This window comes from Larus michahellis, chromosome 9, assembly GCF_964199755.1.
Source record: "Larus michahellis chromosome 9, bLarMic1.1, whole genome shotgun sequence".
Lineage (NCBI taxonomy): Eukaryota > Metazoa > Chordata > Aves > Charadriiformes > Laridae > Larus > Larus michahellis.
This window is the reverse complement of record NC_133904.1, coordinates 11689228-11714437: the sequence shown is the minus strand read 5'-3', so window position 1 is coordinate 11714437 and position 25210 is coordinate 11689228. Positions and strand designations below refer to the sequence as shown.

Here is a 25210-nt window from a genome sequence, read left to right as displayed (position 1 = left end):
TCAGTCAGGGTGACACAAGCCCCGCGGCGGCCCGCAGCCGGGAGAGCTGCTCTGCCGCCGGGCCAGGGAACGCAGAGCTCTGTGCGGGGCTGTGCCAGCAGGCGCTCAGGAGGCACTGCTGGGGCGTTTGTGAGGTGATGCTCACTCTTCAGAATCTGGTTATCTGTATTTTCTCCAAAGCTGGGTTAGGCACATCAAGGGCAAAAAAAGAATGGCTATATAAACAATGTTGTTCCAAGTTTTCCTCTGAGTATCTAGTAGGTATTGTGATCTCCGAAATAAGAGAGCTGAACTTTGTGATTGCTAATCTTTAAGATTACGGGATCTATGCTTTACAGTGGTATCAGAAGATTTGTGACCTGAATAGCTTTGGGAGAACGTGAACACGACCATTTTGCATTGCTCAAACACAACCAGGAGAAACATTTCAGGGGCTGGCATCCCAACCCCAGTGCCCCTGTGGGACAGAAGGCCAGAGCTCCCTGCCAGAGCAACAAGGGCTTAGGATCATTTTGGAGTTGTCAACCGTATCAAATCCTATCTCTGTGATCCCAAAGCGTAGCTAAAGCCCTGCCGAGGGCAGGCAAGGCAGCAAAGTCGTTTCTCAGGCTGGGCACGATGAGGCGGGAAGAGCCCTGTAGCAACGAAGAGCCCCAAGAAGGGCGGCGGGCAGGACAGCGACCCCCTTTCTTACTTTTTTCAAGCTGCTTTCAGGGCGGTCCCCGCCCCCGGCACACTGAGAGCTCGCCTGCTGGCGCCCTGCCCCCGCCGGGCGGGAAGCGGGACGGAACATGGCGGGCCCCTCCAGTCCCCGCTTCCCCCGCCTTTCCCCGCGCCGCCGCGCATGCGCGGCGGGCGGCACCGAGGCCGTATCCCTCCGCCGAGCCCCTTTTGTCGGGGATATTTTGTGTAATAAGATAATAACCCGCACCCCATGGTAAGTGCCGGGCGCCCCTCCAAGCGCTGCCCGCGGGCGGCCCCCGCCGCCCCAGGCCCGGCGGCGGGCTGGCGGCGGGGCGGCGGGACAGCGCGGGCGCCCCTCCCCTCCGCCCGCCGTGTCCCTCCGCCAGCCGCAGCGGGGACTTTTGTGTGGGGCTTTTGGGCGCCGATGAGCGGCGGCCTCCGGCGCCCCTGGTTGTTGTGGCGGCGGCGGCGGCCGGGCCGGCAGCACGGTAAGGCCCCATCCCCGCGCCCCGTCTCTCCCTCACCCCCCCCGGGCCGGCCAAGCTTTTCCAGGTCAGTCTGCGCCTTTGTATAGGGCCCTGTTACCGGATGTGGAAGTTGATCTCTTCGCTGGTAAAAAATAATTCCACTTCCCCCGGAACCCGGCGCCGCGGCTCCCTCCGCAGCGCCCAGCCCAGCCAGGATTTCCTGTTGGGGAGAGCGGGCGCGCTGGCCGGCCTTCCGGGGACCCCGCCGTGCGGGGGGCGCGGGCAGCGCCGGCGGCGGCCTGGGCCGCGGCGGCGGCCTGGGCGGCCCGCGGGGCGCCGGGCGCGGCCTGTGGGGCAGGGGCTGCGCCGGGGTCGGGGACCGCCGGGCGGCTGGCGGGGCGGCGGGGGGACACGCACGGGTCGCCTCGGGACCCGGGTGCCCGCGGCGGCCCCTCTCCCGCTGCCGCCCAGGCCCGGGCGAGCGCGACGCGCCCGGCGAGGGGCCCAGGCGCTGAGGGGGCAGAGCGCGGCCCAGCTCGTCCCGCGGCTTTCCCCACAGGGCAGCCCGGTGTGGGCTGCGTGGGGCCGGTCTCGGGCCTGGCGTGGTGCGCGGGGACCGGTTCATGTCAGGGCCAGGCGCCCCGGGGCCGGCGGAGCTGCGTGCCGGAGCTTGGCGCCAAAGGTGCCCCGAGGAGAGGCAGCCTCGGCGGGAGGGGAGCGCGTCCATCCGCTGCGGCCGCCCTCCGCCGGAGTCTGCGATTCGCTTTGGATTCTTAATAAAGCGTGTGGTGGGAGCATAAACGAGGGATAAGATGTGTTAGGTGGGACTGCTGTTTTTGTTTTCTCTCCTAGTAGTCAAAAGTGGTTTCTGTTGCTGAGGGGCCTTCTGATAGCACGGCGGTGAAATCCCCTGCAGGAAGTCGGCTGCACTTAAGAGTTTTTAACTTAAAGCAGTTGTGTGTTGTCCTTTAACCTGCATACTAAGGCAGCCTTCATTTAATGTCAAGTGCTGCATATTAGAGTTAAATATGCTAAGAGTTGTGAATGCACATATAGGAGTACTTTTGTTTAATTATTTTTTTTTAAATTATTTGTGGCTCCTGAAGTATTAGTAACACTAAGCAGTTTGGTTGAAGTGTGCACACAGAAATACTTGTAAAGGTACCTAAATCTGCTGTGTAAATAGAGTTAAGAGTATACATGGCAGATCAGTGTACACTAGGTGTAGGCACTTATTTGTGACCCACTTTCTTTGCTGAAAACAGTTTGTTCTCTAGTTTTTCTTAGGCCTATGTGCTAGACACAAACTGTCAAGGAAGATTCCCCATAATAAAATGAATGCTTTAATTAGAGACGCTGATGACTTCTGTTTGAGCGTATTTTCGAGTTCCAATCAATGTGAAACTTACACTTAAGGCTGTAGTACAGTTCAAAGGCTATGTCACAAGCCCTTAGATTCTTCATGTCAGTCATAGCTGCTGTAATGTAAATGTTTTGGTATCTACTGCCAAACTTAGCTGTGAAAGCTTTGCAGCTTGTTGGCAGTGCCAACCCAAGTCTTGGTTGGTGCCAATGGTTCACCGTTGTTGCATAATAATATTTTTCAGATGTTGCATTTTGTTGCAGATAACGGCTAAGTCAGCTCTCCTTTTTAAGGACAAAATTTTTCTACTGTCTGCATTATTTAATGGAGTTACGTTGATAATTGTTGCTAATTTAAATTAATATATGAACCTAATTGGAGGACAGACCTGCATAAATACAGCCTTGACTATCTTAACCACTGAGCTATTCAACAATACATTTGCATTTCTGATCTCTCTTCTCAAATCAGATATTTTTCATCTGATGCATGTGTAGTCCAACATGAAGGTCATGTTGCTGTTTAAACAAACCAGAGAGAATTTAGTTACAACACAGTCACAGAGAAAAGCTGAAAGCACTGGAATTAAAGCTGACTGCTATTAATATATTAATGTCACTTTCATTATCATGATAGAAGTGTGGATACTCTAAGCCTATGATACTTATATTAAGATTTGAAGTATGATGTGAAATAATCGTCAAAATACATTTGGAAGAGTATGATTCCCTTAGGAAACAATACAGGAACTTTCTGAGTTTATCGCATGTAAGTCACTATAGTCATTTTTAAATGATATATATATATATATATGGTAAAATCATACCAAAGTTCTAAAGAGATGCTAGCACATGGAAATACATGTGCTAGGTTTAAAGCAGACCTTCTGGTTCCTTTAAAAGTTACAAAACTGTAATTGAAACAAAAAACTTTCTGAAGAGTTGTTCTGGGTTCAAGTATTACGCTGTTATATCAGGATGTAAAAGAAATAAAAAATAAAGCAAGTTTATATTATTTAAACTCTATTAATGTTCAAAACTGAGTGATTAAAGATCTAAATAGTTATTGCTAAGTATTTGTACTCTGTACTTCAAAATACTTTTGACCTTGGTATAGATAGCCGTATAAAGTTAGTTAGAAATTGCTTTTCTAAATTTCTAGTGATACTGGGCAATATTGAAATCAGTAGGATGATTTCTGAATATCAGGTCTGGGGAAGGAGGTTGATTTTTTTTTTTTTTTTTTTTTAAATAATGGAAAGAAAAAGATATTCTGAAAAGGGCATTTTTTTCAAGATGTAATGGGTGTGAGAGATTATGGGTCTCAAGCCATAGTCCAAGGGCAATTATGCTGCGTGTCACTTTAGTAGAGAGACCTGTTTAATTAGCATTTTATGGAACTTTTAAGGGTTTTTAGGAATGATTGGAAATCCTTATCATAGGTATGGTGTATATTGATTCAGTTTACCTTTTGGTAAATTGCACTGCTGCAGTCCATGCTCTTCTAGTGTAAGTATTTCTCTTTTGGGCATGTGCCTTGGTAGAAGTACATTGGCGCCTGTGAGATCTCCATGTAAGCAGATGTTCTGCAACAGCTGTTTTGTGCCAGCCAGTCTTGGCCAGCTGATGTTCACCACCCCAGTGGTAGAAGGGGAATAGGGCTGGGTCTGGGGTCTTTGGGGCAGGGCACCAGTCTGAAAGGTGCTGCAGTATTTTAAGCCAAACAATCTTCGTCCTCTGGACTGCAGGTGCTGCTGCTCTGTTGTCTGTAGGCTGTGGTGGGGGACCCCAGGCTTCCCAAGCTGCGTGTTTTTTCAGTTCCTCCCCACAGAGCCCATTTCACACACAGTTCCACCTAAACTGCAGTCAAGTGCTGTTATATACCACTGTGGTAACAGCATGATGTTTGGAGGTTTATAAGATGTATAAAAACTTTAAGATGGATACAGAAAAGCAGTATGATTTCCTATTGAACAGAAGTAAAATAGCAATAATGACTTAATGGAAGTTTTAATTACCAATTAATTGTAGCATCTGGCTAACGATACTGTACAGAATGGTTTGCAGTAATGAAATGTGGAAGTTCAGGGGGTGATTAATGCAAAGTCCAAACCCAGCAGAAGCTCTTCCCTATTTACTCAACTGTAGACAAACCCCTCTGTTCACACAGTTGTGTAGGAGTTGTTAGAAGTCCGAAAACATACTCAGATTGCCATAAGAATAACTACAGTAGTCTCAAGACTTTATATCAGAGCCAGTAATGTATTTATTGTCTGAAAGAATCCTCTTACAAAGCACTACCCAGCTGTCATTCTAGCCAAGCTTGATGGAAATGACAACAGTTACTGAAGAGCTCACTCTAACACAGTTCAGCAGGGTTGATTTGTAACACTACGTGGAGCAGAAGCGGTACTTAACTAAGAGCGATGCTTTGAAATGGAAATCTCATTTCAATTTTAAATATATTTTATGGTACTATATACAGAGCTTTGCTTTTGATAGTATCACTGCTATTGTAGTGTGACTAACTGATCTCGAGAGAGCAGCTGAAGAATTTTTCCGGAAAGAGAAGAAAGGGAAATTCTGACACTGCAGACCTGTCTCATTACGTCCCAGTGCTAGCAATGGAAGGGTATGGAGGGAAGTGTGGGGCATATCATTACTCAAGGTTTTCCTGACCTTACAATGTGGTCCTTAGAATGGTCTGTCAAGTAGAAATCAGCTTTGGGTTGACTACTCTTGAGAAATTTTGTTAATGCTAGTATTTTTTGGTTAAAAGTGACTAAGTGTGCATGAGTCTTTTGTTGGAAAGGCCTCTTTGGTTGCCGTTGTTAGTGCATTCGTCACATATAATGTGATTTTTATTTTTGAGCTCAACAGTGTAATTTCGCTAGGATTTTAACTTTCTTCCGCTAGATGGCCCAAGCATGCTTTCAAGTACCCTATGAGAGCTGAAACTTTTACTTCCTTTCTAACATAAATTTGTGTCGCTTTAACTGAAGTTAAAATTGTATATCATGAAACATACATAAACTTCTGTGATGCTTTGTGATTGTTTAAAATATGCTTTATATCAACCATGAGAGTATTGGTTAATGTAAGTAATAGGTGGCAATGAAGGTTATGTCATGTATGATCTTTCATGTCCTTCTTTTTTTTTCCTTGGTTACAACATTTCTTATTGAGTATAGTACAGCGCTGTTTAGTTTTGCATTGAGATGAGAACTTGATGTACTGTCACTCTGACAGTGTGTTCAACAGTAGTGGTTCAGCGAGACTCTGAAAAGCTGTCGATCTCAGGCTGAAGTTTGTCTTTAACATCCCTTGGGAGTGAGACTTGTATTTTGCAGGCCACCATAATTGGTTTTGTTTGTGTTCGTTTTTTTTTTTTCCTGCTTGATTTTGCTGCATAGGGTTTTGGTAACAGCGTTGCAGTTCATTTCATCAGCATAGATGTGGTCAGTGGGTTCTGAATAGGTGTAGTTATTAAATGTACATACTGTAATTTGATTAGCCTACTTATGTTGTCTAACAGACGTCAAGTCTTGTTATCAAGGCTATCTTTTTGTCTGCTGGAGAAAGACAGGTAAACACAAAAGGCAGCTTTTCCCATGAGGGTGGTTGGACGCTGGAACAAGGAGTGGTGGGATGTTCATCCACAGAGACATTCAGAACTCAACGGGAGAGAGCCCTGCACAGCCTGAGCCTGTTGGGCCAGCTCTGACTGGAGGGAAGGCTCAACTAGGTGACCTTGAGAGGTCCCCTACAGCCTCAATTGTTCTGTAATTCCAAAAGGAGACTCCATTAGTTCCTTCTGTCTACTCTTGTTTAAAACAAAAATAAATACAAGGAGAATGAATTGTTGTCTTTCTGAAGTAGTTCCGAACTTCAGTATTTTGCATTAAGTTCCAGTTAAGTTCCAGCTTTCCTCTTGCTTCTGAGGACCTTCATGTGATGGTATTAGATCACTCGAAAAAGTGTGTGTGTGTCTGTGTGTGCTTTTTTCCCCTCTTAAATCGGGCTCCCTGTGCCCCTTTCTCCCACCAAAAAAAAACGGATGCCATATAAAGAGAGTGCTGTATTCCTCCATTTCACTGCTGCAGTTGCCAAGTGCCCTCTCTGTCCTATAAAGGGACACAATCCTAGTGTCTCCCTTTAGCTGGGATAATAGATTTTCTCTTATTCATGTTTCTCTTTTGCTCTTTTTCTTTATGGAAGAGAGTCAGCTGTTGGCCCTTCCTCTGCATCTGACTCTGTGATCCTTTTTTCCTTCCTTTTCCCATTGTCAGTATTTGTCCTGCCCTGCCACCTTCCTGCTTCTCTTCCCTTTTCTGGCTAGAGACAAATCAATGTGTCCATATGTACTGGAAGGATGGACATAAATGGAATATTATCTTGGTGAAGGGGATATTGCTGCCTGCAGTCAGTTCTGTAGACAAAGAGGTAATCTGCTCCAGTTCATGGCTCTACTGATACATGTTGGAGTATTCCAACTCCATTTGCACTATTCCTGTCTTCCTTTCTAGTTTCTTCCAAAGTCGATAGCTTTCAGCTTATTGAGCAATATACCAAACAGATTTTGCCAGTTGAGCCAAGTGCAGAAAACTTTCTAAATATGTTGGTTTTGTGATAGTGGCGTATGTTTAAGAAAAGAGATTAAAATATGATCCTATAGGTATTTCTTTTTGAACTGATATACTCTAACTTTTTGTAGGAAATTGGTAGCATAGCCAATTATTAGTAACACAGGCTGAACTGTGCTTGTGACAGGAAACCAAACTGATGAAAGTAATTCCATTTTTAGCATCTTGGTAGTGGAAAACATAGGTATAGGACTAAAACGGTAATGAGATATTTTGGGTAGTAGCATGAGTTAAGGTTTAGTTAGCAAGTATGGAAATAGAGTGGGTTTAAAAAGATGTTTTACTAGGAATCCTTTGATGCAATGGAAACATAGATAGGTGTCATTTGTCTACATATAGTTTTGCATGCTCTTATTATATGGAATGTTGAGTGTTGTAAAAGGAACGTTATCTAAAGATGATGTGGAAGTTCTTCATCTAGTATCGCAGTCATGCCTCAATCAAAATTTTGCACTTAACATGTTTTTAGCAACTGTAGACAGTTGAAGCAGGTAGTAATGTTTGTTTTCAGGCAGACATTTTATTTCATGTATCTGATGCAAATAGTACAATAATACATGTCTGTTGTGTTGTTTTGTATCTAGGAATACAGAAATTGTATTTTAGGGTGAACAAAATGAAGTGATAGTGATGGACAAGATGTCAGAAAGGTGTTGTGTTTCATATCTATCTAAATGTGTTTACATAGTGGTACCTCTTAAATACGTATGGGCATTCTGGATAGGTGAATGCAGTGCCTTTGGGCATGTGACATAGCAGCCGTGATGTAGTACCATTTGAAACCTGCACAAAGCTGCAGAAGGCTGCAGCATCAGGTGAGAGCTTCTAAACCACTTTCTGCTATAAGAAATTCGCATCCAGTTCAGTTTAAATTTAGTGTCATGTAACCATAGCAGCTGCAAAGTTATAGCATTGTAGTACTGAAATCTTCACCCCAGTATTTGTTCTGTATGGCTGACAAAAGTAATTTTAAAATGAAGCTGCTTATTGCAATCAGTTAAGCTTGTTCCATGGCTAAAATACCAACTCTGTTTTTTTAACTTTTCAGAGTAGTTCAGAAATAATTAAAAAAATGATAGTGGCAATTGTGTATTTAAAATAATATTAATGTTGTTATTTTTTCTTTATATTCCTTTATGTCCTTCACTAGATGTCACTAGTAGATTTGGGAAAGAAACTTTTAGAAGCTGCACGAGCAGGTCAGGATGACGAAGTTCGCATTTTGATGGCAAATGGAGCACCTTTTACCACAGATTGGGTAATGAAAACTTTTGCAGTGTTCAGTAAATCCTCTTACTTTTCTCACCTGAAGAAGAAAATAGGATTATTACAATTAAGCATTTATATTGCCAGCCTTGGGAGTTTCTTCTTGGAATTCTGCAGTCACATCATCTAATGTCTAATTAAAAATTAAAATTGTCGGTTTCTTCATGTGACCTCCTACTGATTTTAGTAACATACTGCAAATGAGCTTGTTCCGCTGGCTTTTAAGATGAACTTTGGAATGGTTAATGGGAGAAAGCAGCAATCATCCTCCTAGGTATTGTGTTTATGCATTTAGCATAGCAAGAGGTCTGAATTACGAAAGCAGTCCCAACTACCTAATACGTGGAGCTGAGAGTTCACTGTAATAAGGACTCTGAGGTGTCTTTGGAGGTGCCTATTTTTGAATAGGTTTTATAGGGAGGTCAGATACCTAAAATTCTAGGGTATTCACAAGTCCTTAAGAGCGTTAGTCTACTTAGTGACCTAACTTCTGACTTGACTCTGTTTTGAGCAGGAGATTGGACTTAAATGACTTCCGGAGGTCCCTCCCAATCTTGGTATGGTGTGCTGACCAATACTAAAAATGGGGTTAGGCCCCTTGAAACATCACACCTGAAAAAGACAGAAAAAACATAACACAGACCTCAAAAAGTTGCTTCCAGTGAGCTGCTTTTAGTGTGGTGTGATTATTAAAAAACAAAAACAACAACAACAAAAAAAAACACAAACAAAAAAGAAACACACACCCCCCCGCCAAACCTTAATTTTTTTTCCCTTCATACTCTGTAAAAGTCCCGACAGCTTCTTTCTTTGAGACTGCAAGGGAAAATGATTTGAACTGGTGACCTGACACCTGAGCTTGATAGCTCCAGAATAAGAAGAAATATTTCATACTGACATCTGTTAAAACTCCACTTTTTCCATTACTTTACAGTTGGGAACATCTCCACTTCATCTAGCAGCACAGTACGGACACTACTCAACAACAGAAGTGTTGCTGCGAGCAGGTGTAAGTCGGGATGCCAGAACCAAAGTTGACAGAACTCCGTTACATATGGCAGCATCAGAAGGCCATGCCAGCATAGTGGAAGTCTTACTTAAGGTAAAGGCTGCTGAAACAAGGTCTGAGATGGGGATATTACAATGGATTATGATCAAATATTTACAATTTCCTTTTAGTCATGAAACCAGCATTGAAATGATATTAATATTTATGTTGTGTGCATTGGGTGCTTTGTTTTCCTATTAAACTGTAGTTTATTTTAGCATTAAAAGCATTGTGATTTCAGGTGAATTATTTATTGCTCTTTCAAAATAAGACTACTTCCTAATTTGACATTGTGTGAGTAACAGCTTTTAGAACTAAGATATGTTATGTTTTAGGGAGTCTTAAATCCTTTGAGGTAAATAATTTGGTAGTTAGATTGAAGTACATTTAATACATCTGTAAATGTAAGATAAAAGGACATTACCGCTAGAGAAAGGCAATTTTGGGCTTCATTCTGTGACCAGCATTATTTAATTCAGATACTTCTAATGACATAATTTATGCAATCATCTTGTTTGTAGCACGGTGCTGATGTCAATGCGAAGGACATGCTCAAAATGACTGCACTTCACTGGGCTACTGAACATAACCACCAAGAAGTTGTAGAACTCTTAATCAAGTATGGAGCAGATGTTCATGCTCAGAGTAAATTTTGCAAAACGGCATTAGATATTGCAGTAGACAATGGAAATGAAGACCTTGCAGAAATACTACAGGTAACTTTTGATTCATGATGTTAAGGAACTTGCAGCAAAGTACCTGTTTATACATGCGATAAACTAAGCTTTTAATATATATAGCAGCTGTGAGGTCATATATTCACTAATAGTGCTACACTCCAGTCTAGTTCATGACATGGAAATTAGATTAATGTTAGTAAACATTAGTTAGCCAAAGAGCATTTTCACCACCTACAAAGTCAAGGATAAGTGTCTTTATTTTCTTAAATTTGAGCGTACACAAAACTAGGTGGAGTATTCACAAGCAAGGTATAAAAAAATGTAACTCCCTACTGTGCCATTTTTTACTTTTTTTTTTTTTTTTACTATACCCGAGCGTTCACTTAGCTTCATGTATGGATGTTAATTTCCTAACAGAACTGAACGTGAGGAGAGATGGCAATTTTTCCTGAATTAGAAAAACTAGGATTGGATTGTTGGAGAAGCGATTTGGATCAGGATTATAACAAACACTTCCATGGAAATACGAGCTCACTCTTCAGTAGTGGTCTTAAAGACAAACTGAGTGCTAAGCATTGTTGAGAAAAGCACAGAAAGCAAACCATAAAGTACCATTAAGCCACTATATAAATCTGGTGTTCCCCTACATCTTGAACTCTGTGAACTTCTGGTCTCTTCCTTTAGCCTCCTCTTCATTACAGAAAGGATATAGTAAATAGAAGTCAATAACCATTCAAAGAAAGACAAAAAGAAGAAAGCCGTCTTCAGTTCCTGGCAATTACTATGTTGTCCAAGCCAATTTTCATGGCACGTAGCTGCCACAGCAGTCTTGGTTCTTCAGGCCTCTGTTTTAGATACTTGAGCTTGCACGTCTACAAAAAGGCCTTGTTTTTGTATGGTCCTCTTTGCTTACAATAAATGGTAAGGAGAAGTAGCAGTCTGTCATTATTCTCTTCCACTTCATCAGACCTTTTGTCTTTAGATTTCAGCCAAAAATACGTTTCTCATGTACTTACACAGAGCACGAGATGTGACATGATGTGTGTATGTTGCATGAGTATAATGAGGAAGGCCATTCCTGTTTAAGTGGAACGTGCAATAATTCTAGTTCTTACAAGGTAAATAACTTCTTTATACCTACAGTTGGAATGATATTATTACCTTTGTCTCCTAGATTGCAATGCAGAACCAAATCAATACGAATCCAGAGAGTCCGGACACTGTGACGATACACGCAGCAACACCACAGTTCATCATTGGACCTGGAGGGGTGGTGAATCTAACAGGTCTGGTATCTTCTGCAAATACATCAAATGGATCAGGTATTTAGATGCCTATAGGATAGCTACTGGGATTTTATACTTGGATTGATTTTCACCGTTTAGTGAAAAGGCTTGAGGAAAAACAGTGGTAAGAATAGAGTAGTTCCCATGTTCCTCTTTTTTTTTTTTTTATGTGTTGTAAATATCTAGGTACTTAGAACAACAGTCTTCACAGAGATAAATTATCAGAAGTTGTGTTTGCTTAACAAACTTACCTTCAGGATAGCACTTTGCATTATCAGAACGTTGCTGAGAGCAGAGTGTGTGTTTGTGTGTTAGAAGCTTCAGTGCAATAATAATAAAAAAGGTACTTCATTGGTTTGAAATTTATTACCTAACATTATTTTTTTTTCATCCTACTAGATGAAACAGGAGTGTCCGCTGTACAGTTTGGAAATTCATCAACGTCAGTATTAGCCACATTGGCAGCTTTAGCAGAAGCATCAGCTCCACTGTCTAATTCTTCAGAAACACCAGGTTAGAAAGCTAAGTCATTTAACCTCATTTAATAAACTGGAAGTACATAACTGACGCTTTTGGAGATGTAGTTCATTCCCTTTTTTCAGCATGAACAAAATTTTTCCTTTACTTTCACCTGGAAGGTTGCCACATTCATATGTACAGTTATTTCTTAGTAAGATTTCTGACCACAATTGGTATGTCTGGGCCTAATGTGAGTCACATTCATCTTGCTGAAAGCAGGAGTAATTCAGGAGATTGAATTCACATCTTTGTCTACATACAGTGTAGTTGCATTTGGTGGGAGAGTGTTTTCTTTGAATGCTTCTTTCTGTTTAAATATTGGGAGATGGCCCATGATGTTGTTTGCATCTCCCTTGTCAGCGGTTTTCTTAATCTTTTATCCAAAAGGCCCAAGAATATATCTGGTGATCTTAATGTGCAGTTTGCCCATTAGAATGTCTTTGGGTATTCTTTTCAACATTGAGGCATTTTACTTGCATTTATAGCAATACGTAGTGATTGGTGTGTCCCATGTCAGGTAAACATAAGCCTAGCAATACGTTATTGTTCTCCTAGGAAGAAGCATCCTGCATCCCTCACTGCAGATATATGCAGACTCTCTTATTCCATAAGGAATGACAAAAAAGCCAGAAAGGCACGAGGAATTCCATTGTCCCTAGTTCCCAAGTTTTGCATTCCTCTTTCTTAACACGAAAAACCTTCACCCCTGCCCCATGGATCTTTGCCAGTTAATGCTTTGTCTAAAAAAAAAAAAAACCACAACTTTGGTCAAGGTTCCATACCCTGCAAGTTGCCCTGGATATCTTTCTCCATTCTTTCTGAATAATGTGGTGCTTGCTTTGCGTACTTTTTCACTTTTGTTCATTACAAGGCACTAAGTGAAGAAAGAAATGGCAGTCAGGACTAGTCGTTACCACTAACAGGTTTGAGAGAGATATAAGCAAGGAAAAGACCTCCTTTTAAATGTCAAGCAAGTTGTAATACCATCTACAATAAAGTTAAAATGTGATCAAAAGCTTCTGAATTACTGAAAATTATTTTATAAGAGGATGCCACTAAATTTCTCTTCAGACCATATTTTCCAATTATGTATGTTAATGTCTTGCCATTGCATAAAAAAAAAAATCAGGTAAAACTAGCACTTAGGAGGTCAAGTGCTCTGTTAATTCTTTGTTAGCTAGCTTTGGGACACAGAAATCCCTAGGTTTTTGTCTCTGAAGTAGGCTACATGGTGTGCTTGCATTAAAACTTCTGTTATTCTGAGAGTCCCAAAAAGTGTTTTGGTGGAGACCTGGCTTTCTAAAGAAAGCTGTGAAGTATTTCATGCATACTTTACTTGCCCAGTGCTGTTTTGCATATGTTGCTCCCCAGTTTTCTCAGGCAGTACGATATGTCTGTAGCTACTGGAGTTTTATGGTAGGCCAGATTGTTTTTTGTTTATTTAGTATTTCTAGTATCCATTATACTGACATGTAGCACCATAGCCTTATTTCCAAGTTAGTTCGGGATTTTGAGCTGTGATTAGTGATGTGATATGTAGCAAGATGAGGCTAGCTTTAAAGCCAGTGACTGGAGATCACTATGGAGGGTGACAACCCTCTATCGATCAAGAATTTATGATGCTTATGGGAAACCTGAATTTTTCCAAATGCGTTTCTGAAGAAATGCATTTATTTTACTTTTTTATTGGTGATGGTCAGTATGATAAATTTTACAGAACTGAGATACTTTCCGTGGTCAAAGTCTTTGGTACTTAAAAATTCTCGCAGAATTCAAGTCTGCAGATGACATCATTCTTAAGGACACAGCTTTCACTGAAAATATAGACGCGATCTGTACTTTCAGACTTGCTGACGTGACAGCTGCACCCCCAACATATACCTGAGTTTTAATCTCTAAGTATTTTGAAATCATGCAGGATTTCTTGTTAGTACAGCTCTTCTCTTCTACTGCTATTCAAAGCACTACCTCAGTACAGCTGTACTGTTCTATGACATTTAAATATTGGAAGTGGCTGATTCAAAACCAGAATGCAGCGTCTTTCATTACAGAAGAAACTGCTGTTTTCAATCAATTAATATATTGAAATGAAACTCGTATCTAATTGTAGGAGAGAGAAACTCAAGAAGGGATTGCATGGGGTTACAGAGCATTAGGTGCATATCCAGGACTAGTAGCCTTTGGTAGGTAACCGAGTGTTCTCATGTTTCGTGGCCCTACCCTTGCAGTGGTGCAGCGTAACCTACCTTACATCACAGTAAACCACTGAAGATAAAATTAGAGAGGAGGCAGGAGATGACGGGCAGGAAGGAATAAGCTTGAAGTCTTGATGCAGTAGCTTCCCACGTCCATAATGCAGTGTGCATCATACCTAACCCTCCTGTTTATTTCTGTTCTGCTTTGATTTTTATGCAGTCATGTGGGCAGTCTTGCAGCATCTTACTGTCTGCAAATTATTTCCTGGCTTCTTTCTCCTTTAATAGTCCATAAAGTGTAAAATATACAGAAGCAGCTTTTTGTCACCCATGCATCTAGTAAGTGTGTTCAAGAAAAAACCCAAACAACCAGCAACATAAAACCCCCTTTCTCTGGATCCCTTGTAAAAGATCCATTTATAAATACTCTAAAGAACTGCAGGATTGAGAATTATGGTTTTGGTTCTTATCTTTAATTTAGCCTCCTGTATTTAAGACTGTATAAACTTGGACAAAGCATGTAAGTTCTGCCTTTTATGTTGTTTCTGTCTAGGTTTTTCTCCTTTTTCCAAGTTAACTTTACCCTGATCCTCCTCCCCCTAGTTCCTCATGTCTTACAGTTAAAAACGCATCGATTTCTTAAAACCAAAGGAAGAAAGGTGCTTCTCACTGGAACTGAATTGAATAATGCTTTTTTTTAATGGTTGCTCAAATGAAGTATATATGAAGACGTTGATGTTACGTACAAATGTGGCGCATAATGTATGTATGGAACTCAGAGTTAGATTAGAGAAAAATCTGATTTAAGATGTGTATTTGGAATGCGGTATTTGGTGTACTTATATTGGTATTAGGTATATGTCTTACTGCATACGCAGGTGTTCTTTCCCCACACACTCTGCAGAACAAAATAATGCACGTTAATACAGTAATTCTGGAAAATAATAGTGCTGCTGTTTTAAATGACTTCACCTTTCCTTCAGCAAATGAAGTATGATAACTATTGGATATAGATAGGGAAGGAGAGCAAGGAAGGAATAAGGCCTGTATTTATGGGGATATCTACCTTTTGTATAGAATAAATTTTTTCCGGACAAAATCTCCATTTTTCTTTCAAAGTGTGAAGAAGTCCTAATAATATTTCGTTCCAGATCTAAAAGCCCAGTGCCGAGTTTGAAACTGAAAGAACAGAGCTGTTTGCTACAGCAGCTAGTATTGGCACTTGCAACTTGGATTTTTTTGTGACAGTGGTCTGTCTTACTGCTGAGCCTGCACTTGGAAGCCAAATCAAGTTCAGTACAACAGCACTTATTCATGTAGGACTTACTGTTTTGGTTTACTGAATAAACACTCTGTGAATATTTAAGCAGTACTATAGGACAGTAATCTCCGAACATAAAGAAGGCAATGACTGAGCTCATTATTTGAACTACAGAGTGATTTTTGTGTGTGTGTTATATTGTAATTAACTTAAAAGATGAAAGCTTCAGGGTTTTATCTACCTTCTCTCATCTTCAGCATCACAACACACTCTATAGGGTTTTAATTTCATGTCTGTAGATAGAAAGGACTCTAATGTCTGTTATTTAAATCAAAGGCTTTGCTTTTACCCTGGCAAATTGAAAATAAAATACAGAGTCAGTGTGCTTGAAATTCTTTGATTGTGCTACTAGTGATCTTGCTCTTTGCCTCAGTATCTTGTTTTAAAAAAATACGGGTGGTAGTGCGAGACCCCAGTTACGTTGTGTAGTGCTAGCTGTGGTATGCGTTCTAGTTCTGAGTGCGATCTTTCCCTTATCTTACCTTGATTTACAGATGTAATATAGAACTGTGAGAGTTCACAGCTGTATATTCATTACTGAGTCATGAATTTGAAATGTTTAGTTGAGCTGGGATTTTTTATTTTTACTTTTATCTATGAAATTATATACATATAATGTTTATTTTACTTTTTAAGCTTTATCTTTCTCCTTCAAAGGTATAGAAATGTCAGCTCTGCAGAACTTTTCCTTTAGTCCTGTTTCATACTTCGTATAATAAATAAAGTTGTGATTGTGTTTGAAGTACCCATGTAGTACAGAGAAAACTTTAAGATTCTCTAGAATCTCTCAGTCTATTACCGTTTTGAAGACCAGTATGGTAAGCAGCAAAATCAGGGCTGGGTCCTGGCAAGGCACTGGTTGAGGGGTGGTTTCAAGCTGGTATTTCAAGTTTAATTTTCTTTTTTTTTTTTTTATTCTGCTGTTAGTGTAACTTAGTCCAGCTTGTGTACAATGCAAAAGTTATTTGTGTTCTTAAAAACAACTCATGTTCTTACTGCCATGTTAACAGTGAACCCAAAGTGTCAGTTTTGAATGGAGTGTATCTATTGGGAAACATGCTAAATTAAAAAAAAGGTTATATTGAGCAAGGTAAACTAGGACAGAGTTTGCATGTACATTTCAAGCTTTTAGTGCTTTATGTAGGCTTGGTGAAAGATTTGTGTTAATTATATGTAGTAATGCATTATGGGGGGTGGGGGGAATCAAATTTTAAAAGACATGGCTTAGTCTATAAATTGACTTAATTCCTTTACTAATCTGTTGATAGTTGTGGCCACAGAAGAAGTTGTGACTGCGGAATCTGTGGATGGTGCTATTCAGCAAGTTGTCAGTTCTGGAGGTCAGCAAGTTATTACTATAGTTACAGACGGCATTCAGCTTGGAAATCTGCATTCGATTCCAACCAGTGGAATAGGGCAGCCAATCATTGTGACCATGCCAGATGGACAGCAAGGTGAGTGGAAACTTGTACGGTTCAAGCTTAAGGAGCTATTTTATTTACAGTAATAAAAATAAATTGAGGTGCAAATGGATTGGACAATTTAGTGTAATTATCAATTTAAGTATATCTTTGAATTCTTCTACTGCAAAAGGCTCAGACCCATGAGCTGCTGCAGTTCAGTGAGTTACCACATGTTAGCTGAGCCTCTGCATTAGGAGAAAGAATGGAAGAATTACTAAACTATATGACAGAGAAATGGGATGTTTAAGGGAAAAGTGGTAATTACTTGCTTTGCCTTCAGTAAGTTTGATTATTGCAAACTTGTTAAGAAATTTAGAAGGTGGAGTAAAACTAAAGCCTTCTTCCAATACTTACGCTGTTGCCTTGCTGGAAATAGCCTGGGGAGGTGAGGCTTGGATTTAGAAATATGATGCATGGAGCGAGCTGTGCAAGTCCCATGGAGTGTGCTCTTCATAGAACAAAAGCCAAGTCTTACATGCCTGAGGTTTTAGAGGAGCAGTGGCAGAACCAGTGAAACCAGGGTGACAAAAATTGTCTTCTCATTGGGTTATGTGTACTTTGTTTGTGGAAGCTGCTAGTGTAATAAGTGCTGTTTTGTGACGTGTGTGTGTGTTGGGTGGTTTCTTTTAAAGATGCTCTGCCACTACTATTTAGACAAAAGTGATTCCTTCTCTGGTTTCTCCATGAGGATTCCCAGTGTGGAGCTTGAGGAGTTGTGCACTGGAGACAAGTGATTTGGTTCACAGTCTGTCTGAACAAGTACAGCTAGTTATCAGAAAGCGTGAATGTGTGTAGGTAGTAATTGAAGTGACAATTACAACACTTATTTGGCAGATGGTTGCATCAGTAAATTAGAGTATAAATTTTTTTAGATCCCTAATTTTTTTCCTCCAGGGTTAAAAACTACTGGGTTTTCAGATTACCTGAGGTGTTCTAATTAATCAAAAGCAAAAGCCAGTTTTGTATTTAGTATTTGCTTAAGAAACATTATAAAGGAGATAGTCTGATACATAATTGCAGAATGAACAGACTGGTAACGTCTGTTTACTCTGTGAAAAATGGTGATGATACTCCAAAGTGACAGCTAACTATTGTAGACCTCAGTAACAGAATTTAAAATTCTTCAGCAGCATATAAGCAGCTAAATTTTTTTAGTAAATTTTCCCTGTAATGATTTTATAATTCACTTTATTATATAGTTGTCTTTTCATAAGGGAAAGTCTTTGCATTTTATTGCTGTTAATAAAATTATTTAATTATATGAATTTTATATAGTGAAGTATTGCTTGAGGCAAATGTATTCATGTGCATGAATATGTTTTCAGTATTAACAGTTCCAGCAACAGACATTGCTGAAGAAACTGTGATAAGTGAAGAACCACCAGTGAAGAGACAGTGCATTGAGATTGTTGAAAATCGCGTGGAGTCTGCAGAAATAGAAGTAAGGAGTATATTACATGATATGTGCTAACCAGATTGTTCAGCACTGAGCATTTGGTTGTGGTTTTTTGTGGTATTCTAGAGTTTAATTTCTGTGTGACCACAGAATGAAGTGTGTGAAACAATAACTTGTTCAGTCTCCCCTGCTACTAGAATTCATCTCTTACAAAATTGTACAAAGAATATAGGAGGGCTGTTCGTTTCATCCTCTGGTCGTACACGTAAAAGTGACACTTGTTTAAATACTTGATAACTTAATTTTTTTTGTCTTTCTTCTAAGATCACTAGCTAGTTTTTAAAACAAGGTACCGATATATTATCAAGTAACTTGACTCTCTTCCACTAGCAGTGAATGAGAGTACTGTACCCTAATCTTTCTGTTATAACCACATGCTTGTCCTGATTGTGAGATCATAATTTTAGCAATGTTTCCTTTCCGTTCATGATATCTAGATAACTGTTAATGGAAATGTGAAACAGTAAGATTCTGTTTGTCAATTTTTTATCTGCTCCGTGCCCCCCCCCCCCCCCCAGCTTTTTTTTTAATTTCTGGAGCAGTTTACCATTACACATCTTTGCACTGTCCTGGTTGTTTTGGGGGGGGTTGGTTTTTTTTTTGTTTTTTTTTTTTTTTTTTCCTTAATTACAGTGTGGAACACCTAACAACATTGAGAGAGCTTTTCTTTTTACATATGACGAATACATGTAACTGTTCAATTTAAAATTGTAGGTTTTTTTATATTAGCCACAATAGGTCAACCATCTCGTTCCTCCTTCTGTTACTTCTAAGTGTGCTGACCACTTTTGGTCAAAAGTTCATGAAAATTGCTGTCTGCCTTGACTAGGCTGTACGTTCTCATTTTTGTCAACTCCATGATACTTCCATTTATCAAAGGTTGTATTCTCCAGTTCATATTATTGAATTGTGCCTAATTGAATACTTTTTATTGTACAGTATGTGCTATATGTTATCCATGTCTAATAACAATAATTACCACCTTTCATCACTTGCTTTCCCTGCCCCTAAGTTGTCACATCTAATGCTTTTGGCCTTTGCAGCTTTGTGGTCATTACAGATTATCATGACAGTTGAAATTTTGTTGCTGCGTTTTTTAAAATGTATAAATGTTACAATAAAAGCATTTATTTTGTTCACACTTTTAAACATCTGCCTGAATTATTCATAAAGGAAATTATGTTTCCTTACGTATTTTAATAATTCTGTTAGGTGAAGGAAAAAATATCTAGATTGGTTAAGGAATGAATTGACCAGTTCCTAATAGCAGATAGTTGGTGTAACAGTACAAATAATTCTTTTAAGGGGATTACCAATTTCAATTATGTATTTTGAACATGTTTCTCGAATATCAAAGGAAGTTGGTTTAGGTGAGTTACTTTATGTGTTACTCTTAAGTGCAAGTTTTGATGACTGACTTTGTCCCTGCCTGTGCAACTGGAAACGCACATGCAGACCTCTGCCTCTGTGTGGAGACCAGTTGGCTTCAGGAGCCTTATTGTGGTTCGCAGCGGTGTGGTGCTCCCTCACTTTGCTAACCGGGACATTAAAGAAGTGCACATAAAGTCAGTTCACTTCAAACTTCATCATCATAGAAGGTGTTAGATACTTGAATTTGGAGGGATTGGGACCCCCCCCCTCTATAAAATACCTTTTTAATGTAGAAAGCCTTTATTGTTTGGTTTCTTTGGTGATTCATTCCTTTATTTAATTATGAAGAGTTGATTCCAGGCTAAGAGTGCTTTCTTCAGTTATTTTAAATTCCTAGTGTATGAACAGTTAACGGTAGTTTGAAAGTCTTTATTTCGAACATCCTCCCATTCATGTCAGGTGACAAACTTTCCTGTGAAAGTGTTGTGAAATGACTAAAGCTATAGTGGTGGGTTTTGATTTTTCTCTTTTGGGTCTGTTAAGTTCAAACATTTTAGCTCATTTTGAAGAGTGATAGTAGTTTTCCTGAACGGCTGGATATTTTAAACATAGATGGCAACAACAAAACCCCACCTGTCACACGGATACTCTGTTTTTCATTTTCATGCATAATTCATTAACATACAGCAATTTTATTTTCATTCTTGAATTTGACTGTCTTTCCCATGCTGCATGTTTGAAAGGTGACGCGCATTAGAACCAGGACAATAATTTCATTAGCCTAAAAAATATAATCATAATTGTAAATCAGTTATATTAGTGAATTCATATCTATGCTTCTTCTGTTGTTAAAAAGAACGCTTGGGTTGGTTATTTTAGTTATAGGGTGTCCCTATTGTCAATATATAGACAGTTAAGAAAAGTTACATGTAATGAAGAAAATTCCCTGATAAAATGGAAGATTTCTTAAGAGCACTCAGGATTCTCTAATTTTTACCCGGATAGGTTTTTATACTGATAAAAAGGGATTTCAGATAATTAGAACACTTTCAGTTGTGTTCTAAAGAATGCCCTGAGAACACTTTCTGATTTCGATGAAATTAATAGACCAGATACAGTCCTCCCTGTTCCGGATGTCAAAGTTAAGGAACGCAGTTCTCACTGTTCAGCCCACTGTAGGTCTGCATTGCGCCTCCAGAAGCGCTGATTTCTTTCCCCTGCCTAGTTAGACAGTATAGTTGGCCTCAGTTCCTTAACTGCTTCTGTTTGTTAGGGCTATGTCTAAAAACTCCACCTATTAGTTGCTGGACTAACCTATATGCTTTGAATTGTTAGTCTGACTGGTGGATACTGATTTTTATCTTCTTGTCTCTGCCACTGAGGCATTTTTTTCCCTTTTTTTTTTTTCTATCCCTTCCTTAATGTGCTATGCTCCATGTGGGTACATGGCTCTATTTCTCTCTTCTGTGGGAAATACTTGTAAGATGTGGTCTGCGAACCCCTCCACCCCCGAGTGTTTGCAGTCTGCGCACACTCCATAGTAGCGATAGTGCCTTGCTTTTTGTAATGCACTGCAGAACCAGTGGCCAGTGAGCTACTGGTGGTTTTTATTCTTCTGCAGCACAATAGATAGAGCAGCTTTGCTTCTTGCCAGTAGTAGATTTCTCATGTGGTTTTTGTGACAAATTTAGGCACTAGATAATGCCTAGCTCAGTATATCCTGGAGCTGGGTGCCTGCAAAAGGGAAGGGTTCCTTTCCGCGTGTAGCAGGATCAGCTGTTTTTGGCTGCTTCCCTGTGAACTGTCTTGTAGCTCCCTTCACCAACTTTCTACTCCACAAGGCTGTTTTACGTAAGCTGTTGGCTCCCCTTAAACTATATAGGTAACTTAAAGAAATAGCAGTATGTCTTGGTTGGACTGGTGCCGGAACAACACTGGTGTATTTCAGACCCTTTGCGATGTACGCTTTACCCTTCACTTGGCATTTCTCAGTCTAGTTTGCTACAAGGGTTGGCCGTTCATAAAGTCGCTTATAAAGCAGAATGCAAATTTTCCATGGTGGAAGCTGAACTTCCTTTTCAAATAAGTAAGCAAGATCAGATGAACTCGGTTTTATTAACATGTGCTCCAAATGAAGCAAACTCTAGCTCGCTTCCTTCAGCTCTTAAAGCCCTATGTAAAATCAGATTGCACTAAATGGAGTTTGTTCTGTATTATAGCTAGTCTTTATTACCTGTTAATAACACCTCTCCTTCACCTGTTGTTTTTGCTATACAGATGCTGCTGTTAGCAATGATCTGATCACCTATGTCATTCTATTCCAGCACATTCAGTACAGCGTGTGACAGCTAAATGTGGCTGTGACAAGTACTGAGAACAGTAGCAAGTAGAAGGGAGGCAGAGTATTTGGTATTTTCAGGCTCTGACCATGAAAATATGTGAGCGCATCAAGGAGGTGAAGAATTAGGGATGCTGTTATGGGGTGTGCAGGGCGAAACTTCTAACAACGGTTTGAGGTGTTAAATGGGAATGTGATACTGAACTGCTGGGATGGGAATAAGGTGAAAAGGCAACTTGGTTTCACTGGCCTCAGTTTTTGATAAGAGTTTTGTTTTTCTGGGAGATAGGTTGCTTCTCTGACAGCCTCCCTCCTGTGGCTACTTAACATCTACAGTGGAAAGAAGGATTTGAAATCAAATACCTTACTCATAAAAGTATGATGCACTTTAATGAAATGGTATTTGGTTGAAGATCAAAACAAAACTATTTTCCAAGCAAATTGCTTTTTCAATTGGGCTCAGTGCAGCATCAAACAAAATGATCAAACCTACGTCACTGGAGATAGAAATACATTCTCCTTAGCTCCTAAGGCAGCTTCATAGGAAGTGGCATTTCCTGTGTTATTTCGCTTGGAAACCATATTATAGCCATCCCCAACAAACTCGTATGCAAGATGAAGCCTTAAGTTACTCCTTTTGAACTGAAAAAGCTTATCTAGCTAAATGTCTGCTAATTCATAAAAATGTGGTGTCCTTGGGGATGTAATTATAACTTTGGATTGCATAGTATCAATCACTTCATTTAGAAACTAATTATGTGTATATTTCAGTTAGTGGGCAGCTGTCCCTTTCCAGTACAAATTGTTGTTAGGTAACAGTTTTTCATTATACTGTCTGATTAGAAATACAACAGAATGGGGCAATCCTGTTAGATCTGATTCCAATCCTATTAGAAGTTGATTAAAAAAAAAAAAAGTAACAAAGGGAGTTAAATCATTGGAGGTATGTTAATATATTACATTAGTATTTGATCACCGTGCTTCCACTTTTTTATTTCACTCTTTTTTTCCATGAAGACTTGCTTGGTATCTTTGCAGCTGAAGAAACTTGGGTTTACTATATTTACACTTCAGGCCTTATTGGGGGGGGCTGTCTGGTGTGATAGTTCATGTTTTATTTACACAGCAGCATTCACATGTGCTTGCCTGAATAAGAACTGAACAGTTTCTACATGATACCCTACCATGTGAGCTGCATGCAAAGAAAAAGTATTTGCCATTTTAATTTGTATTTGATACATATTTGACAAAATATTGCTGGTTCTGTTTCTAATAGGAAAGAGAAACTCTTCAGAAACAGCTGGATGAGGCAAACAGAGAAGCACAAAAATACCGTCAGCAGCTTCTAAAGAAAGAACAAGAAGCAGAGGCCTATCGGCAGAAGTTAGAGGCAATGAACCGCCTCCAGACTAATAAAGAAGCAGTTTAATAAAAAATGAACATACTGCAAAGCCTGTTACTTTCAAAAACCTGCAGTACAATCTTGAACTGTACGCTATATAGGTACAGCCACAGGATTACATGATAGAGAAGATGCTACAAGTTGATAACTGGACTTAAGCCGTGAGCTCTGATGAATTTCTTGTAACATAAAAACTCTGAATTTAGAAATTGTGAAAAGTATTTAAAATGAAATACTGTAAATAGTTGTTTTTTTTACAGTTTCAAAATGAGTTGATAAATCTTTTTGAAGGGATCCAGAAACATGAGAAGCCAATGTTTTTGTGAAATTTTTGATTTTAGTATGAATCTAACTTCTGAAAAACAGAACAGTTTTAAGGGTGATGTTGTTGATTTAAGCTGACAACTTGAAAATTAATTATGTGGCAAAATGAGTTAACAGTTATTTCTACATGGTAACAACGTAAACTTCTCTGAATAAGACATTTCCAGGTGGAAATCTTTGTACAGCTTTAAATAGTTGTCTCAGATTCTCTGAAAACCATTTTTGGTTTGTTTTTTTTTTTTTTTATTTTAGGCGGTGAAATTTTTATATTTAATTTCAGATATATCCAAGTAGATTTACATGTATATGAAGCTAATATTTTTTAAACTTTTCAGTTTGTACATATGCTGCATGTTTTTATAATTTCTACACGTACATCTTGCATAGGTATTTTTCAGCAAAGACGAGAAAAATTATGAGAAAAATGTTTAGCCTATAGGTCATTTGAAGTAAGCTAGCAGCCAGTTTTATTGTGGATGGTATATTTCTTGGAAGAATGTAATTTGTAATTAAAAAGAACAAAAAATATCTTAATTTACATATTAGAGGCAATTTAAAATTTGGTAGTGGAGGCATTGAAACTTCACTTTGTGCGTCTTACAATTTTCCTGTACAAACATTTTAAAGTTCAGTAACAAATAGAAACGAATGTCTCCACTGGAACACAAATAGTAGTTCTTTTAGAATATTCCTATTGATCTGTTTTCCCCAATAGCCTTGAAATTATTTCAGTGATACATTTTTTCTAAACGGACTTTTGCATTTTAATTATGCAATTGGACAATAATTTTTTATGTTGTAGTGATGCTCTTCTTACCTGGCATCATTGTTCTTCACTGTGATACCGTGTTTGTGTGCGTCTGTGCAGTGATCTATTATGCTTAGGATTTATATAGCACGTTACATCTTCAGAGCATTGTAAAATCTTTTAAAGAGCCCTTACTGTACTGCCTGAGGCAGGTAAGTGAGTGTTATTGTCTCAATTTTATAACTGGTATAAGCGCAACACAGGGAGTGTTAAATGACTGGCCCAAGACCACGTGAATCTGTGGTAGACCTGGGAATGGGTCTCGGAAGTTTCTGGCTTCTAGTCCTGTGCTTAGACTGAGCTGCCTTAAGACTGTTCAGTGCTGTGTTACATTAAATTTTGAACTACTGTGCAGATTCCTTTTTTTGTAAGATAAAACTCTTTGTGCTTTGCTTTGTTGTTCCATGTTTCACTGCTTTTATGGAATTGTTTATATAAACTTAAGCAAAAAGTCTAGTTTACCTATACTGTACACAGAAGAATTACCCTTAAAACTGTACTCTGGCCTACTTTTTCTATTTTACAATTAAATATCTTTTCCACATATGTATAGTGTAGAATCAATTCCATTTCAGTT

At 39.4% G+C, this 25210-nt stretch overlaps 1 protein-coding gene across 5 annotated transcripts; it reads left to right on the top strand.

Annotated features, from left to right (window-relative positions):
- The first annotated feature begins 761 nt into the window (after positions 1-761).
- On the top strand, positions 762-25179 carry GABPB1 (GA binding protein transcription factor subunit beta 1). 5 transcript variants are annotated; one of them, XM_074599840.1, is made up of 9 exons: positions 762-937; positions 8307-8414; positions 9357-9524; positions 9992-10186; positions 11325-11436; positions 11836-11949; positions 16740-16925; positions 18260-18375; positions 23376-25179. In XM_074599840.1, the coding sequence occupies exons 1-9, from the start codon at positions 935-937 to the stop codon at positions 23526-23528; spliced, it is 1155 nt and encodes a 384-aa protein (XP_074455941.1). In that variant the 5' UTR covers positions 762-934; the 3' UTR covers positions 23529-25179. The 5 variants fall into 5 exon arrangements, with proteins under 5 accessions (XP_074455941.1, XP_074455942.1, XP_074455943.1 ...); XM_074599841.1 differs by lacking the exon at positions 762-937 and adding an exon at positions 1049-1172; XM_074599842.1 differs by lacking the exon at positions 762-937 and adding an exon at positions 1081-1236.
- The last annotated feature ends 31 nt before the right edge of the window (positions 25180-25210 follow it).

What these genes read in the sequence shown, in the direction of transcription:
- GABPB1 (XM_074599840.1), top strand. An exon ending in TAGTGGAAGTCTTACTTAAG is followed by an intron (nt 9,525 to 9,991) that starts GTAAAGGCTGCT and finishes TCTTGTTTGTAG; the next exon opens with CACGGTGCTGATGTCAATGC. An exon ending in CATGCCAGATGGACAGCAAG is followed by an intron (nt 16,926 to 18,259) that starts GTGAGTGGAAAC and finishes ATATGTTTTCAG; the next exon opens with TATTAACAGTTCCAGCAACA.